Below are 19,059 nucleotides of genomic sequence, written 5' to 3'. Positions count from 1 at the left end.
AGCCAATTTTGTGTGCAATTACCAAGTACTTTAAACAACATGCATGAGACACAAAGGGTCTTCAAGTTTGGGTGAGTTGGCAGCCTCTTAAGGCAGGATGGAGCAGGTTTAGTAGAATCCTCTTGCAACATGCTGGAACAATCTATCTAATCAGAAATCTTATGTAAAAGTAGCAGAATAACACAAGTTGTATCACACAATGTTCTGTTCTTCAGGAGGAGGAAAAAACAGCTACATTGTTTTCAAGCATTACCAGTCCATTCATGAGAGGAGCAACATTGGGATCAGATTATAATGTGGGATCAACGGTAGAAGAAGCACATAAATACTTTTTTTTAAAGGAATGAGAAGTTTGTAGTATACTAAAGATGAAGTTACAGTTAGCTTAGCTTAGCATAAAGAGTATAGGAAGTAAGGGTAAACAGCTACCCTGGCTCAGTAAAAAATGGCAAGGCAAAATGCATCCACGTTATATGCTGAGATGTCATATCTGATTTGTCATTGAGTGGATACTTCAGGAAGTTATGTGTCTTACCAAAACATAGTCCGGCACATAATCTCAAAATCCCAATTTGGAAAAACAAGATGAAACCAATGAGAAATAACTTTTTAATGTGATTTTAAAAGCAGCTGGTAGATGGATTGTATGGCCTTTTGACAGAGTTAACTGTTACACTCTGTTTTCAGTCTTTATGCTAAACTAAGCAAATTAGCTGTTAGGGGTAGATTCACATTTATTGTATAGATATGAGAGTGGTTTCAATATTCTCATCTAATGCTCAACAAGAAAGCAAATCATTGTATTTCTCAAAATGCCAAACATTCCTTTAAGCAGTGCCACAGTGAAAAAGAAGTCTTTTTGTTTTTTTTAAATGCATGAAAGTAAACGGCAAAAGATGAACACAATACATCAATATCAATGACAAGTCAAAGAGTTTTTGACATAATGAGAAAATCCTCTAGTTTTAATGAGAAAGTTAACTCTATCTAGTGGAGAAAGAACCAAATCCATGTTCAACACTGCAAAAACAGCTAGTATTATAGGAAAACTTTATCATGAGAACACATTTAGTAAGAAAATACACTATCCTGTTAATAAGAAAGGTTCGTTGTTAAAATAAGATCATTTCTCATTAGGAGATACTTTTTGTCAATAAAAGAGATGACTGATATTGGTCAACCGATATTATTGGTTGATATTATTGGCCGATTTTTACCTATCACATATATATCGGTATAGGCGAATATGTTTTCAGATATGTGCTGATTTTTTTTTTAAAGTTATACAAGCATCATAGCTAATGATAATGATTAAATTCAAAGTAAAGTTTACTGTTTCAGTGCACTCAGTTTATACAATAAAGATTACTGTTAAACTGTAAAATATCATGTCTCCATTACATACTGTATGTGTTTGTATGTATATATTCTTGACATTATCTGCCAATATATCGATATCAGTTTCTTATAGCTCAAAATACCGGTATCGGCATTGGCCTCTAAAATCCAATATTGGTTAGGCCCTAATAAAAACACAGAGACAGTGAATAAAACATGACAATAACTCAATAAACCCTCATTTAAAAAGGGAGATGATACCAGAAGGACAATCCCAATTCACTTTATAAGCATTAGCAGTACATTTACTCAGTAATACAAACACACACTGAGAAAGCATTACTTTATCTCCAGTTTTGAGGATGTTCATGCTTTCAGATCAGGTAGTGAAAGGTCTAATAAGAGCAAGGATTGTGGAGAAGGAAAGAAAGAAGAAAGGACATAAGATATGTAGAATGAAAGAAAATGAAACATTAGATGTTAAAAACAGGCTCATTTGAACAATTACACATGAAAGTATAAAAGCCATTGTCAGGGGTATTTGGATTGTGAAAACTCCTCTGTAGAAGCAGCACAATTAGCCCACTACAGTCATTATTGATCAGTTTGACTCCTGTAAATTGCTCCTATAGGGGCCAAATACTGTTTTTCTTTACTCTGCTCCATTCTATTCCAATCTAATTTCCCCAGTGATTATATAAAACGGCTAACTTGAATCATAATTGCTACCACGCACAATTTCATACACTTTAGTTGTTCTGAGGATATCTTCTGACCTCAGTCTGGTGTTACTAAAGACAGAAACTGTGTGGAAAAATCTGACTCCAGAATAAGAACAGTGCTGCACATTGTCTCCAAATAGGAAAATACATTGTTATAATTCCTGTTCTATTCACCATTATCTTTGATTGATTTTTGTAGCAGCACAGATCAAAGGCAGGTGGAGACAAAAGATAAAAGAAAAGCTGGAGGATAGACATCATGGAAACTGTCACCGTGTCGCCTCCAGTAGTGGCAAACAAGCTCGCCAACGTACCTGGAATGGAAAAAATAAAAATCCCAACACAATACACTTGCAGCACTTTCTTCTGTATTGTAATGCAGGCTTCTGATAACTGTTTAATTCAGGTATTGACAAACTGGAAAATTCTGACCACACCTGTCTGTGTTGTGGAAATGAAATGTCTCCACCGATCTGTATTCTGCTTCCTGTCCTCACAGAGGAATGAAGTGAGGGAGCGTCGCGTGTCAGAGGGATGATTTTTAATATCCTGTGAGAAATTCTCCTCATGTTTACCCTCTGCTGTGCCTCATCGAGTCGTCCTTGTGTACGATGTGTCGTGCCAGATTCCTTCAGCTGTGTGTTTCAATTACTCACCTCCCTCTGGTTATTGGTTAAATATTGTTTTTTGCCAAATAGTTATAGAAAAATACAGAGGTAGGACTGTCCATCGCACACTGCCTACACGATCCTTATGTTGGTAGATGACAATCAATATTGGATATTGAATTAGCTCACATACAATATAAGTTGTTTGTCCTCTGTATGGAAAAAAACTTCAATGCTTCAATGGTTTGATCAATCAGTTATGACATGGACACTCACATGGAAACATAGAAACCACAAATCTCTTTTGTCCACAGATGATTCTGATATATTCAGTGGTCCATCTTTTAAGCAGGAAAATTCAGTTGGATTTATATCACAGTGCAATGTTAAACAAGCTCTCCACTGTTTGAAATGGATCTTTTGATAGCAGCCATGTGGGAAATCAGATCATAGAACTGCAAAATGTTTGACCTGCCAATAATCCATCCAATCCCACTGCCAGATTGCATGATTATTTGGGCAGTGAACCCCTCCAAATGAATTTCAGATGAGAATCATGCAGAAATTTGGTGTCATTCTAAAACTGACATATTTAGGATACAAATCGTGCTTTATCTGCACAGAAACTGCCCAGTTTAAGGGACCAAAAGGCCGTGTTCAGACCCACTCTCAGACTGAAACACAGGGATGCCCGGCTAAAAGGCTGAACCCAACTCAACTTTTGTTGCAACACAGCACAGGTGTTGCACTGTTCCGCAATTTCTGGTGGATTACTTTATAACACAAACTGTGTATTTCTACTGCTTACCTCAGTTGTTGCAGTGAAAGAAAGAATAACTTGTCAACAACATAAGATTATAAACCTCTGTCCAGTGGTTTTGGCTTAAGGCTTCCATCTCATGGATCTGGTTCTTAAACTGGACTTCTTTGGATTGGATTTGTCTCACCAGTACCAGAGGCTATGTGATGTTTTATCACAGAACTGTTTTCAGTCTGAACACCTGCTGAGACTTCAGCATGTTCACATTACCCTGTTACATTTCAAAACACATCCGTTTCTCTCTGTTTCAGCCCTCTGTCCACTCTAATACAACATTTTCAAAATAGTCTAGAAAGGATGAATCTGAAGTAAGGAGTCCAACTTTTTCTTTTGGAAGTGCAATACTAAATCTCCTGATCATATAAAGATGTAGTGTAAAGCTTAATGATGATATTCTGTGAGGCCCATTCGGGGGCCCCCACAGAAAATCCTCCCTGAGATCCTCTATCTTAAAACTGTTATCTCTAATGTCTTCAATACACGACCAGTCTGCTCAACAGGCTCAAACCGGAGGAGTGGACTTCTGGCAGCAGGCAGGGCTGTGATTTAACTTTTGGGAAGTAAAACTCCTTTGGGAATAGGGAGGAGGCTGCAGAGGTCCAACGAACTTGGGGGGGAGTGACTCAGAGGGAGGGGGTGGCGGTGGTTTGGGGATATAAACAGCAAGCCACCGCCGCCCCCACCGTTTGAGCAACTTTGTGCCCTGCACATCCCTCTCTCAGTCTCTCTCTGTGTCCGGCCCGCAGTGAGGGTAGCAGGCTGGAAGTGCGTCCTCCTCCTCCGGTGTTGTCTCGCTGTTGTCCCGTCGCTGTGCAAAGCGCCGACTCTGCTCTGCAGTCATGGCACCTGTCCTCCAAATGTTTGCTGTCATGCTTGCATCCGCGTTCCTGCAAACTGCGACATCGGCCCACCTTAATGACACGTAAGTGAAAGAAGTTTTTGTCAGTGTCATGCTGAGAAGAAGACTGTCTGCAAAAGTTAGGTTTCTGCGTCACGCCAGTAGACGCCATTGCACGCTCCTGTGTTTGCAGGAAAAGCAGTAAAAGGTTGCAGTGTTTGTCAGTTTGTGAACAAAATCTAGCATCGCCTCCTCTGATGAAGCACAAAGTCCAGTGGTTGGCCTCAGGATAGGGTTATGCAATGTGTAGAGAAGCACCAGTGTGTGTGTGTGTGTGTGTGTGTGTGTGTTTGGCAAATCCTCCTCCATCTGTTGCCACTTACCTCCATTTGATTCATGATCTGCTCACATCTGCTAAAATGATCTGGACAAAGTGGACCAATGAGTGATGACTGATAAGAGTTTATTTGGTCAGTCTGTTCAATGACCTGAAGCATCTGCTGAGGACCAACATTGCTTCTATAATGCAGTTTAATGCAATGTTACCACACACTGTCTATGGCCTAGGAGCAAGTTTTAGATCACTTACAAAGACAAAAAACTCCTTAAACATGGTTCCTGCATACAGATTGATTCCCGCTTTGACCTTTGTTTTGCTCTTATCTGCAGGCAGGCCATCATGACTCAAATGCCTTTCATCTTGTAACAGAGTTGAACCAGTCAAATGACTTTTCATCATGCAACTTCCTCTCTGGCAAAAACAGCATCAATATTCTCAGCAGCACCAACCAAAACTCAATTAAATGTGTCCTTTATTTCTCATTGGCAGTAGCGGGGCCCCTGTGTGCCACCCAGCTTCAAACACAGAATATTCAGAAGCGTGTTCAGTAAAATCTCGATAATAGGATTGTTTAGAATGTCCTTCCGTACAATACGCATGGAGAACACGTTCTAATAACGGCACATCTCAAATACTGATTAGCACATGTCTGTTTCAGTGGGGGAGGTTCCCAGTAAAATGACCGATACCATCATTTCGAAATATTAAATTATAAATAAAACATTCCAAATCCTATCATGTCAAAGTACATAAGTATTATAATCACAATGTACTAATATTATATTTTACACATGTAGGGGGCTTAAAAGTACAATATTTCCCTCAAAGTATAAAAGTAACATACATTTAAAATACTGAAGTAAAGTACAAGTGTATACAAATTGTAACTTGGTACAGCGCATTTGTATGTATATATATATGTATGTATGTATGTGTATAAATATATATACATTTAAATCTGTAATAACTTTTTTTAGTCACTTGTGGGCAGCATAAACAAGATGTTAACAAACACTGAGATTTTAAACACGTTAGCAAACATGAACTGTTAGCCATTGACTCAAATAGCAAACACAGAGCAACTTAAGAATTTATTTGGAGTCATATTTCTGACTACCAGATGAATGCATGTTCACTATTCACTGTCGTTCTAGCTATGTTTTGCTTTCCATCAGTTCCTGTGAAAAAATGTCTGTCTCTTTAGCTGCTAATATCTCCACTAGGTTCACCAGCTAACTTAGCCTGCTGGTGCTGGGCAGATAGCATATAGTGGTGTATTTAGCGCTATTTCACATGAAACTGCGCTATGAGAGCAAACCAAAAGTGTGAAGTTGTGGGTCGGAAAACTAAAATAATTAGCTGAAAGATGCTAAAAAGCTCTGGAGAGCAGGTGTGTAGTTTTGTGTTTGTCTTTAAGAATGACACCTTTCACATTGCACATAGTCATTTGACTCAGTTATTGTAAAAATATGGATTATATCTACTTTAATGTCTAAATGCTTGAACAGGTTTTCCAGTGTTAACCTTTATTCCCACCTCATAGCTAATGTAATTAAACAGGCAACACCAATAACACCCAATTAATTTCACATGCTCAGGCTCAATGTGAGAAAATTGAAAACAAAAACAATATACTATATACCAGAAACATTCCAGGAACATTATTGCAATAACAAAATATATCTATGGTTGACTTAAGTAATGCAAGAACAGAAACAAAAATGTGATCCATGGGCTGCTTTTAGCTGTTGCACACATCTTTGTTTTTCTTCTTCGTTTTTTCCCAGCAGTCAGTGAGTAATGTCCCCTCTCTCTCTCCACACAGCATATTTGCAGTGACGGTGAGCTCTCATGTGAGAGGAGGGAAACAGGAGACCCTCTGTGCCCAAATCCACGACCCCACAGAGCCCGTCTCACTGGTCATCACCCTTAACATGGACTCTGGCAGTACTGTCATCCTGGAGGAGGCTGTGAAGCAGGACTTTTACCGCTGCCTAACATTCCAGGTCTGACTCAACATGTGTACACACAAAGTTTGACATTTTACAGACGAGGGTGTGAAATTCCAGCTCAGACAAATAAATGATTTGTTCTTCAGTATTTACCTCAGCTTTTCCAGTCAGAGTAAGGTAGAATAGAGAAGAACAAAACATGAAATGCATCCACAAGATTTCCAGGCACAGGTTTAGACCAGTTTACATTCCTCTCCTCTTCCCCTGGCCCTCCATTAAACTAATGGCACAAATCCTGGCATCGTTCTGTACCTAATTATCCAGCCGGCGCCATGACCGAGGCTGTCAGCATCAATGGTTCCCTGTAGATTATTGCTCTGGTTTCTGTCACACCACTGCTCGCTGTTATGTAACTTACGGACCTTGCTCCATATTGATGCGAACTGACCCGCCGACCCCAATCAGCTCTGTGACAATAGCACTTAATTTCACTTGGCTCCCCGGTGTTTGGCCCTGCTGCAGGCCTGCTCTGGCATTTGTCTCTCTGCAACTAAACAAAGGCAGCTTTCTGCCAGAGGCCTGATATGTACCTGCATTCCTCTGGAAAACACACCCTGCCTCCTAATCTGAGTCCTCAGTCTCACAACACACACACAATTTCAAAATTCATGAGGGGTGTTTATTCATATATATATATATATATATATATATATATATATATATATATATATATATATATATATATATCCACACGAAAAACACCCCTTCCAAATTTAGAAGTGGTTACAGCCGTTATGTAACAGCAGCTCCATAAGCAAGTGAAAACATATGGATACAAGTATGACGACATTTCATAATTAAGCTTGTAGTGGAAGCAGTTGGATTTGCTCCCAAGCAGTAATTCTATACTATGATAGTTGTCAGATGTTGCACACCAAACTCACTATAGAAGGAGATTTTTAGAAGCATAAACAGGATCCTTTCACCCTTCTTCCCTTCCGCCCCTCCTGAAGATTCAAATATCTGCTGGTCCTCTGTGACAGATATGTGTTGGCTGGTATTACAGGTCCCTACAGTGCGAGCCAGAACCGTGGCAACCATAAATGTCACCATTCAGGGTGAGAGCGCCTTGATGAACAAGAAGACCAAAATCCTTATAGAACCTCCTGCTTTCATCCATATCATCCAGACTGATAAACCTATCTACAAACCTGGACAGACTGGTAAGTATCTTATAGCAGAGTACTTCATTCACCATCAATATCATGATTACTCAGTGTCCACTAGAAGGATAATTTAAAGTGTTAGAGCTCCCTACTGTGTGGTAGACTTGCTGCTGCATACAGCCCACATCATCATCTCTGCACTGCTTACCAATTCAGCTTCACTTGCACAATTTTGGACTACTTTACAATATCTGCATAATGCTGAGCCAGTACTTGACAACTTTAGGAATTATGTCTATATTCAGCACGCAGAAGAGTGGTGGTTCCTCAAGAGTTCTTGGTAGTTGCTGTGTGCTTTAAAAATATGAAGTTGTATATGTCAAATACTAATTAAATCCCATTGTGGTTTAAAAAACAGTGTAAGTGTAAATCTGAAGTATTTTGTTTTTTTAAAATGTTGGTAATATTTGGAACCATCAGTGTGTCACTGTCATATTAGTATAAATGTATTTACTGTGGGGGAAAAAAATTGACAATTTCGGTTTCAGTTCGAAAAACTATTTTATATTTAATTTCCATAAAGTTTGCAGACTTGCAAGTGACGGATAAAAAAGGAGGCTGAGATATCCTGTCATTTTGTTATTAGAATGGGTAAAGCTGAAGAAATACTGGACACCACAACTTGATAGCTTCTGTCTTTACACCACCTGCCTGGTAAATGTCCATATCTTTTAGACTCATGCCCCTTGTTTATAACAGAGACTTTCTGTCAAAATAAAAAGTCTAAAGCCCAACCTGAGATCACCCTGGTGACATCATCAAGGTTTCCCCTCATCACAGGCAAATAAAGGAAGGAATCTCTGACTGTATGTATGTCTGTATGTATATGCATCCTTTGTGTATCCCAGTCGACTTCACTCTTGGAGGATGTATTGCTGAGGACCCAAAGTTGTGCAGTGTCAAATTTGGTGCAATGTGACATGTTTTAATATTAATAAACTTTGAATTAACACACAGCTCCATGTCTGACTGCAACAGGGGCTGTTTGATACAAACATGATCACATCACAACGGGGTGGGGCTTCTGGGTTTTCACTTGCTGAGCTGGACAAAGGCACACACCCTGTGATTGGCAGTAGAATCAACCAATGGATGGCTATAAACTGCTTGTATGGTTCAACCTCAGCTTAGTCTCACTGGTTAAGTTTCTGTCTGCATTCAAACCATTTAATTAATTCCTTATCAATTCAAATGATATGTTTGTCAATTGATAAATACATATGTGGCATAATTTGAATGGACTCTGCAGTAGTTCAAATTAAAGGGGCACTCCATAAATTTTACAAAATCAGTTCTCTTGACATGTTAAGTACAACTCACCTTGTGAAAATGTTTCTGTCCATTTTGGCTCTGGGGGCGCTGTTTTCAAGTCAGTGAAGGCAACCTTGATGTCATAGTGATGTCATCAGAGTTATTTGTTTTGGCTTGTGCTTGGAGATGATAATTTTTTAACAGAATGCTGCGTTACAAACTGAGGGTGTGGAGCTTGAAAGACCTGGCAGTGAAAGTCGAATAAAAATAAGATACTGATTTGCATTATGGGAATTGTAGGATCCAGTGCTTTTGATCCATACGAAGGACTATCTGCTTTATTCTAATCATATATTATTCTGCTTTAATGTTTGACCATTCTGTAGTCACTGAGGTACCTCTTTAAGATCACATTTCTCATTTCTCATAAAACTATTGCTTCCTGGCACTCCTTCCTGGTTCCAGTGGTTTTACAGAACAAGAACAACACTATTACTATTTTCTAAACATGATTTATTATTGTACCTGTATTATATTCAGATGATAAGTTGGTGGTAATATCTTGCCCCCCTCCTTTTTTTTTTTCTTTAAAGTCCAGTTCCGAATAGTTTCTATGGATACCAATTTCATCCCAGTCACTCGAGTGGTAAGTTTTTCCTTTTATTCATGTTTGTCCTTTTTAAATTCATGTAAGACTTAATGATGTGTGTATGTGTAATAATTCCAGCCGGTGAACTTTGTAAACTGCCATGATTTCCACCGTGCAGTCCGTGAATCTAAAGAGCGAGGTCTATTTTGGTTCAGGAGAGTGGGAGGTGAAAAGGAGGGCTGTTTGTTGATTTTGAAGACAGCGTGGGTGTGAGGCGCTGTGTGGAGTAGTGTGATAAACATGCTGTCAGAGTTCATTTGGCACACACTGCATTTGACCCAAACATCTGAATCAATATAGGCTTCAAGGCCTTTTCCGTTTGTGATGAGCGGATACTGGCTGGAAACAAAGCCGCGTGCAGTGAACGCCAAATGCCAGAATCTTGTCTAGAATTAGAAATTGAGTGCTGTATGTTTAAAAGAAGTTTGTCCATAACATATGTAATGAATGCCAGTAAGTCTGTTGGTGAGTCAGAAGTGTCTTTTTTTTCAATGGATTTTCTGAGCATTACAAGTTTTTGTTATGAAACAACACATTTTCTACTCTTGGTACAAAATTGACCAACTGTTGCAATTAATGTAATCTAATTGCACATTGTGTATATTGTGTTTACATAAATGTTTTCTTCTCTTTTTCAGTACAAAGTGGTGGAGCTCCAGGTAAGATTAATTCAAACTTTTGCTGCTGTGGCTCAGTGAACTTGAATCAATGGACAATCCATAGTCTGATAGAGCTGTGGAGGACTGCTGACCTCTACTCATAGCACCCTAACCTACATTGTTAGATAAGGAGACAGGGCAGAGGGATCAATAAATAAATTCAGCAACTATCTGCTTTGGAAATGTACAAGTGTTTGCCAACTGATATCCAAAAACACACCCCTACTAACGCTAGCTTGCTGCAGCTAGTCAATCATCATTTCCGGCAGTTTTTGATTTGAGACACAACAATGCTGTCATTCATAAGTGTGGATTCTGACATCATCATTATAGTTTATAATTATCATTCTTGTTGTGGATGGCCCTTTAGTATGCATTCTCTGAGAAATACTGAAGACTCCCAAGAAGAGAACGTCTGTCCAAAAAGTCAGTAATGTGTTGCTAGGTGGGGGGGGGGGGGGGGGGGGGGGGGGGGGGGGGTTGCTAAAGAGGTCTTAAAAGTTCCAAATCTAACAAAATCACTTAAGTTGGCAAAATCACACGCTACAGTAAATTAACATATCAATTCATATTAACTTCTTTCTCCTTGATTTTCACTTGCCAAAGCTTGTCATCTGCAGCACACGGCCAAAAGCTCTGAGGTTGGCCTCCAATGAAATGTGCGTCTGTCTTCATGTAGGATCCCAGTTCAAATCGCATCGCCCAGTGGTTGGATAAGTCTGTTGCTGGTGGCATCCTTGATCTTTTCCACCCCATAATTCCTGAGGCGGCGCAAGGAAGCTACATGATTACCGCCACAACGGATAAAGGAGAGCAAATATCCCACAGCTTTGACATCAAGGAATATGGTATGTTAGAGTTGCAAGTTAAAACAATAGTCTCACATCACCAACTAATTTGATAGGATGTCATCTGTTTTAAGTTTGTAAGATTTCAGATTTCGATGTTTCCTTTGCTTTAGTTTTGCCAAAGTACGAGGTAACAGTCCACCTGCCCAGTGTGATTACCATCCTGGATCAGGAGGCAACCATAAAGATTTGTGGAAAGTGAGTGTTAAAGTTACTGATGTTTTAATTGCCCTCACTTTTTCTATGAGGACATATAGACCATAATGATGCTGTAGCTTTGGTATACATTTTTCAGTGTTCATCAAAAGAGGATAAAATGAAAGGAAAGCAGTTCACTCTTCAGTTAACTGACTAACGGTGGTGCTAGACATGCTAAAAACTTCTATGACGGTCTGAGACGTCAAACTCTTTTCCATTTTATAGCAACCCGTGATTTTAAGTCGTCTGCCTTCACAACTTTCAACATTAGGGAGGACCCATCATGCTGTTAAGTTTGTATTCCACTCTTAAAGTGGAAGCTAGCCTAGGCTAACTAACATTAACACTCCTCTAGATATGAATCTAAAATCAATGTCAAATTAAAGGAATCTCTGTATCTGTGTGCAGGTACACTTATGGGAAACCAGTTATTGGTTCAGTCAAGGCTGTGTTTTGTAGAAATGCCATTCGGTATTACTGGTATTCAACTGCCCAAACTACTGACCTCTGCAAGACATATGAAATGACAGTAAGTATTCAACATTCAAAAAAATCTGACTTGCTGTAATCATAGCCTTCTTTCTCTAATTCTTTTTTTCTACACTTGTCACTATGTTATAGACGGATAAAAATGGTTGCGCTACACAAACAGTGAACGTAACAGCGTTCTCCCTCACCAAGAGCATATACGATGACAATTTTGAGGTGGATGCTGAAATGGAGGAGTACGGCACGGGTAGGCTGACCGGACACATGACACTGTACATGCAGTGATCACGACTTGTTCACGATGAGGTGTAATCTATATGTGCACGTCTTATCTAGGGGTGATTCTGAAAGGTAACGGGCGGACCAGCTTCAGCAGCCACATCAGAACTGTCACTTTTGAGGATGTACCTCCAGCGTATAAACCTGGCATCCCATTCGAGGGAAAGGTAATTACTTTCTTCAATGCCCTTTTCTTTATTTTGAATGTAAATAATCTCTAAAATGACATAGATTGGCCAAGGGGGCAAAATAGGTCAGCACCATAGACTTTGAAAGTTTTCTTGTCACATCCAGTGTCCCTCAACATAGACGCATGACAAATAGCCTGAGCTTCTGTTTTTAAATATTTCAGCTGACACTGAACTAGCTGCTCTGTAGCTTTGTTTCCAAGGTTAAATGTCACTCTCAATTTTAAGCTTACACTGTGCTTGAAACGCTCAGACAAAACAGAAAAGTGAAAGTCTTCAATTCCATGTAAAACATGATACGATCAAAGCTACAGAACACTTAATGAATCAACCTTGACTCTCTTCATCTCTGAGATTTCATGTTTTTTTGCCATGAGTGAGGAGCAGCGGATGACTTTAAATATTACAACACACATAGAATCAGAGACATAGTCTTTTTGGAAGCCTTTGTTGTTATAACTGTGAACAAAACTCATAGTTGCAAAGTTAATCTTGTTTTGATCAAGAAGTAAAAAGTTAATTCAATCAGCTAAATGTTCCATTTGGTAGCTACAAATTGTATCCAGTTATTGTGCGACCACCAGGCCATAATGTCAAGAAGCTCACATAAAATAATATCTAATTGGCAGATTGCCACAAAAATTGATGCTCACATTTATGCTGTCTAAAGGTTGAACCATTTCTATATTGGGGACTCCATGAACTTTCCCCTTGTGCCTGTATCACTTCAGCACATTAGTTATCTAGGACTCCTCTAAAACCATGAATAAACATGGCTCTCAAAGGGAGTTTACCCATTAGCCTTTAATAACCTGTCTCTAGGACCAGGTTCAGGACAAAGATTATTTCTCAACTAAGAGTGGCGAAATCATCAATATGTAGCTGGAAAATAAACATTTCTGAAAATGAAGTTTGAGTCTTAAAAGTGTACTACTGTTTGACTTGTTTGCAGGTCAAAGTGATTGGTCCAGACAACAAACCTGTCGCCAATGAACCTGTGTACCTGTTCATCGGGGACGCAGAAAGCTCAACGCTCACTACAGACATGAAAGGCATGGCTTCTTTTTCTCTGGACACTTCCCTCTGGAATTCTGGTGTGTCTCTGAAGGTTGGTTCAATGTAGTTCCCTTTTAAAAATGTCACTTGTATGTACTTAAGGAAACTCTCCTATCAATCATGTTGGGGGCAGACCACACAGGTCGTAATTCTCATTAAAACTATTTTTGAGAGTTGGTTTAGTGTTGGTGAAGAATCGGGGCTTGAAGGTGAATTTTGACCTTTGATTGTGGCTGTTGTTGTCAACAGGCGACGTCCAGAAAGAAGGAGGAGAATGACCCATACACCCCCAACACACGCAGACCAGAGTACAGGTCTGCCTACCACAATGTTGCAGCTTTTTACTCCAAGAGCAGCAGTTTCTTAAAGCTCATGCAGGTCAACGGAAGGATCGCCTGTAATAAAGATGCCACTGTGCGTGCTCAGTACATCATCCAGGGGGATGAGCTAAAGAAAGGACAGGAAGTCCTCGACTTCTTTTATCTGGTAAGAACAGTGTGTTATGGGTTGTACAGGTAGGCTACTGTCAGTATTTATACACCTAGCTGCTACTGGGGATGCATTTAGTTGAACAGTAATTAAAGGTCTTGTACACAAGGAAAGTAAAACTAATTGTGTAAAATCTACACTAAGCATTGATACAGTTCTGTGTGTGTTTATCTGTTCATTGTAGGTGATTTCCAGAGGTGGAATTGTGCAGCATGGTCGCATCCCAGTGACTGTTAAAGCAGGAACTGGTATGAACTCATTTCATTTAAACTAAGAAGGTTATCTTTAAGTATAAGTGTAATGATATTCTGTAGTTCTTTTATTGTCTACAAATCATATGAAAAGACCAAAATGTACATTAATTGATTTTCCTGTTTGACATAGAGCTCCACTGGCGCCCATAAATGATTAGTAACACATATACTGTAGTTTTTGTTGTCCATCTTAAATTAGACCTCAACATACAATTTCCTCATTTTTAAAAAAAAACCCTGCAACTTTACTGTTTTGGTTGACTTTCACTGCTCTCATAGTGTTTTTGCAGGCAGCCCTTAGCTTAGTTTAGTGAAAAAGTCTATAAATCCACTGGACACTACCTGTTTAGCAGCAAACAGCAGGCAGAGAAAGTAAGTGAGTAGCTGGTGAACATTGTGGAGCATTTAGCTGCTGAAGAGTCAGGTATTTACTTCAGGGGTTTGGGTTTAATCAGCAGAAATAAAAAGACATACCGTAAAAAACGGCGTATAAGTCGCAACAGTGTGTAAGTGGCAGTCTATTTTGGAGGGTGTCATGCTGGGACAAACACTTTGCTATCAAAGACTGGTTCATTTGAATTCACCAGTAGATATTCATTTATAAACGCATATGTTTATATTCAAAAACTTTCTCAATTTACTTTTATTATAAACACAATTAAAACACACATATTACACCTGAAACAGTTTGTCAGGTTAATGGTTAATGGTCCGGTAATGATTTAACTGAACTAGACCAGTATATTAACTCACACTGGGTTCGGGTTAGGCTATGAGTTTCAATAAAACCTTTTAAAAGAACACAGTAACTTTACATATTTAATACTGTGTGTAGCTGTGTGCTTACTCGAGTCCCAAAAACTCTTCATCAGAGCTGTCAATATTGCGCCCAAGTCACTGTAAGTCTCACCAAGTGTACTGTCCTCAGACTTTGTCAATCCCAGATTCAAACAAAGCATTATCCTCTATTCCATCCATTGGAAAAACAACAAATCAGCAGCTGCCGGTGAACCTGCCTGGTTTTATTTTTTGTTTTTCCATGCAGAATACAGCAGTAACGGGTCATCAATAGAGATTATAATTGGCTGCAGACACAGATGGAGCGCGCACATGCTTTACACAGCTGTTTATAGGACGCTATAGTTCATAAGTGTGGACACTCGCATAATTATCTTTATCCATCCATCCATCCATCCTCTTCCGCTTATCCGGGGTCGGGTCGCGGGGGCAGCAGCCTAAGCAGGGAAGCCCAGACTTCCCTCTCCCCAGCCACTTCGTCCAGCTCTTCCCGGGGGATCCCGAGGTGTTCCCAGGCCAGCCAAGAGACATAGTCTCTCCAGTGTGTCCCGGGTCTTCCTCGGGGTCTCCTACCGGTGGGACGTGCCCTGAACACCTCACCAGGGAGGCGTCCGGGAGGCATCCTGATTAGATGCCCGAGCCACCTCATCTGGCTCCTCTTGACGCGGAGGAGCAGCAGGTCTACTCCGAGCTCCCTCCGTATAATGAGGAAGCTCATTTCGGCCGCTTGTACCCGGGATCGGTGACAAAGGGCAGCCCTGGAGTCCAACCCTCACCGGAAACAAGTCTGATCTATTGCCGGCAATGCGGACCAAGCTCTGACACCGGTCACACAAAGAACGGACGGCCCTTATCAGGGGGTCCGATACCCCATATTCCCGGAGAACCCCCCACAGGATTCCCCGAGGGACATGGTCGAATGCCTTCTCCAAGTCCACAAAACACATGTGGACTGGTTGGGCAAACTCCCATGCACCCTCAAGGATCCTGCAGAGGGTATAGAGCTGGTCCACTGTTCCTGGACGAAAACCACACTGCTCCTCCTGAATCCGAGGTTCGACTATCCGACGGACCCTCCTCTCCAGCACCCCCGAATAGACCTTACCAGGGAGGCTGAGGAGTGTGATTCCCCTGTAATTGGAACACACCCTCCGGTCCCCCTTCTTAAAAAGAGGGACCACCACCCCAGTCTGCCAATCCAGAGGCACTGCCCCCGATGTCCACGCAATGCTGCAGAGTCGTGTCAACCATGACAGCCCCACAACATCCAGGGCCTTGAGGAACTCGGGGCGGATCTCATCCACCCCCGGGGCCCTCCCACCGAGGAGCTTTTTAACCACCTCGGCGACCTCCACCCCAGAGATAGGAAAGCCCACACCCGAGTTCCTCGGCCCTGCTTCCTTACCGGAAGGCGTGTCGGTGGGATTGAGAAGGTCTTCGAAGTATTCCTTCCACCGATCCACAACGTCCTGAGTCGAGGTCAGCAGCGCACCATCCCCATCGTACACAGTGTTTACAACGCACTGCTTCCCCCTCCTGAGACGCCGGATGGTGGTCCAGAATCTCTTCGAAGCCGTCCGGAAGTCTTTTTCCATGGCCTCACTGAACTCCTCCCATGTCCGGGTTTTTGCCTCAGCGACCGCCCTAGCTGCGCTCCGCTTGGTCTGCCGGTACCTGTCTGCTGCCTCAGGAGTCCTTCAGGCCAAAAAGGCCCTATAGGACTCCTTCTTCAGCTTGACGGCATCCCTCGCCGCCAGTGTCCACCAGCAGGTTCGGGGATTGCCGCCCCGACAGGCATCGACCACCTTGCGGCCACAACTCCGGTCAGCCGCCTTAACAATGGAGGCACGGAACATGGCCCACTCGGACTCGATGTCCACCGCCTCCCCCAGTACGTGGTCGAAGCTCTCCCGGAGGTGGGAGTTGAAATTCTCTCTGACAGGAGACTCTGCCAGACGTTCCCAACAGACCCTCACAATGCTTTTGGGCCTGCCAGGACCATTGGAGCCAACTCACCACCAGGTGGTGATCAGTTGACAGCTCTGGCCCTCTCTTCACCCGAGTGTCCAAGACATGCGGCCGCAAGTCCGACGACACGACTACAAAGTCAATCATCAAACTGCGGCCTAGGGTGTCCTGGTGCCAAATGCACATATGGACACCCTTATACTTGAACATGGTGTTCGTTATGGACAATCTGTGACGAGCACAGAAGTCCAATAACAGAACACCGCTTGGGTTCAGATCGGGGGGGCCGTTCCTCCCAATCACACCCTTCCAGGTCTCACTGTCGCTACCAACATGGGCGTTGAAGTCCCCCAGCAGAACAAGGGAATCCCCAGGGGGAGTGTTTTCCAGCACCCCCTCCAAGGAGTCCAAAAAGGCTGGATACTCTGAGCTGCTGTTTGGACCATAGGCACAAACAACAGTCAGGATCCGTCCCCCCACCCGAAGGCGGAGGGAGGCTACCCTCTCGTCTACCGGGGTAAACTCCAACATACAGGCACCAAGCCCGGGGGCAATAAGTATTGCCACCCCTGCCCGGCGCCTCTCACCAGTGGCAACTCCAGAGTGGACGAGAGTCCAACCCCTCTCGAGGAGACTGGTTCCAGAGCCCTTGCTGTGCGTCGAGGTGAGGCAGACTATATCTAGCCGGAACTTCTCAACCTCACGCACCAGCTCAGGCTCCTTCCCCACCAGAGAGGTGATGTTCCACGTCCCTAGAGCTAGCTTCTGCAGCCGAGGATCGGACCGCCAAGGTCCCTGCCTTCGGCTGCCGCCCAGCTCACACTGCACCCGACCCCTTTGGCCCCTCTCACTGGTGGTGGGTCTGTGGGAGCGGGGTCCCATGTCCCTTATTCGGGCTGTGCCCGGCCGGGCCCCATGGGCGAAGGCCCGGCCACCAGGCGCTCGCCTCCGAGCCCCACCCCCAGGCCTGGCTCCAGGGGGGGGCCCTGATGACCCGCGTCCGGGCAAGGGACACAAAAAACCAATTATCTTTATTGTTAATGTTATATTTATCATTCTTAGTGTGGATGGCCTTTTACATACCTATAATCATATCCAGATCCAACCTCTCTTTGTATTTTACTATAAGACGCAACTTTTCAATGTTGCTAGATATCTGCTGGATGTGTAAATGGGCAACTGTCAGCTGACAAGTCATCAATTGCCATATCAAGTAAAAAAACAATATGTTTGCTTTGTTTATGGCTCATTTACACTGCCCCCAAGTGGCCAAAACAAAAGTTACTGTATTGAGCCATTGACTAAAGCTTTTTGTTTTTGTTTTCATGGAAAAAGATTCACTTTCATCCTTTAGCATTTTGGGATTAGCTAATTTTCTAGGTCAGATTTGTGTTAACCTAACTAGCTTAGCTTCAGGGTAATTTAATATATTAATATTTGCCTTTCTCTGTGTTTCATGTCTCAGTCAACAAAGGGGAGTTGACTGTGTCACTCCTTCAAGTGACAAACCTGGCACCATTTGCCCAGGTTGTAGTTTACACTGTGATGCCCAGTGGTGAAGGTGTGGCTGACAGTCAGGACTTCCCCATTCAGCTCTGCCTCAATAACAAGGTAGCACATGACCAACTGGAAAGTTTTAAGCATCGACGAAAGAATCAAGACTTTTTTTAAAACTGAATGTAATGACTCTCTACCTTGGCTTCTCCTCTGTAGGTGTCTCTGAGGTTCTCCTCTCTCCAGGAGCTTCCAGCTGAGAAGACCACACTCAAACTCCAGGCTCACCCAGGCTCCCTGTGCTCAGTCAGAGCCATTGACCAGAGCGTCCTCCTGCTGCAGTCGGAGCAGGAACTCACTGTTGACTATGTATGAGACAATCCCCAGAGCTAGTGTTCTCCAAGTTAACGCCAGATTCCTTTACTCAACTGAACATGGTGTTCTTGCAAAAAAAACAGCATGTAAACCAGTGCAGGTCATACCAATAACATTTTAATACAGTCTGTGAACATTCCAGATACTGCAGATCACAATTTACATGTAAACCTCTACCATATTGCCATATTGCTGGTGGGCTGACCAACAGTACCTGCTG

The 19,059-nt window shown here is 42.2% G+C and overlaps 1 protein-coding gene across 2 annotated transcripts in view; it reads left to right on the top strand.

Annotated features, from left to right (window-relative positions):
• Positions 1-4,042: 4,042 nt before the first annotated feature.
• LOC128360207 (alpha-2-macroglobulin) overlaps positions 4,043-19,059 on the top strand; it is a 34,559-nt gene continuing 19,542 nt past the window's right edge. Inside the window, exons 1-15 of one of the 2 annotated variants that reach the window (XM_053320582.1) lie at positions 4,043-4,410; positions 6,492-6,672; positions 7,685-7,841; positions 9,689-9,741; positions 10,383-10,403; positions 11,083-11,251; positions 11,365-11,449; positions 11,858-11,978; positions 12,071-12,185; positions 12,275-12,384; positions 13,358-13,513; positions 13,711-13,947; positions 14,135-14,198; positions 18,436-18,581; positions 18,684-18,833. In XM_053320582.1, the coding sequence (XP_053176557.1) occupies positions 4,328-4,410; positions 6,492-6,672; positions 7,685-7,841; positions 9,689-9,741; positions 10,383-10,403; positions 11,083-11,251; positions 11,365-11,449; positions 11,858-11,978; positions 12,071-12,185; positions 12,275-12,384; positions 13,358-13,513; positions 13,711-13,947; positions 14,135-14,198; positions 18,436-18,581; positions 18,684-18,833 (1,848 nt within the window). In that variant the 5' untranslated portion in view covers positions 4,043-4,327. The remainder of the gene's footprint in view (positions 4,411-6,491; positions 6,673-7,684; positions 7,842-9,688; positions 9,742-10,382; positions 10,404-11,082; positions 11,252-11,364; positions 11,450-11,857; positions 11,979-12,070; positions 12,186-12,274; positions 12,385-13,357; positions 13,514-13,710; positions 13,948-14,134; positions 14,199-18,435; positions 18,582-18,683; positions 18,834-19,059) is intronic. The other variant, XM_053320584.1, reaches the window with a different exon arrangement.

The sequence above is a fragment of the Scomber japonicus genome, chromosome 6, assembly GCF_027409825.1.
Source record: "Scomber japonicus isolate fScoJap1 chromosome 6, fScoJap1.pri, whole genome shotgun sequence".
NCBI classification, from domain to species: Eukaryota; Metazoa; Chordata; class Actinopteri; order Scombriformes; family Scombridae; genus Scomber; species Scomber japonicus.
The sequence above is the reverse complement of the archived record's forward strand: the minus strand, read 5'-3'. Positions and strand labels throughout refer to the sequence as shown.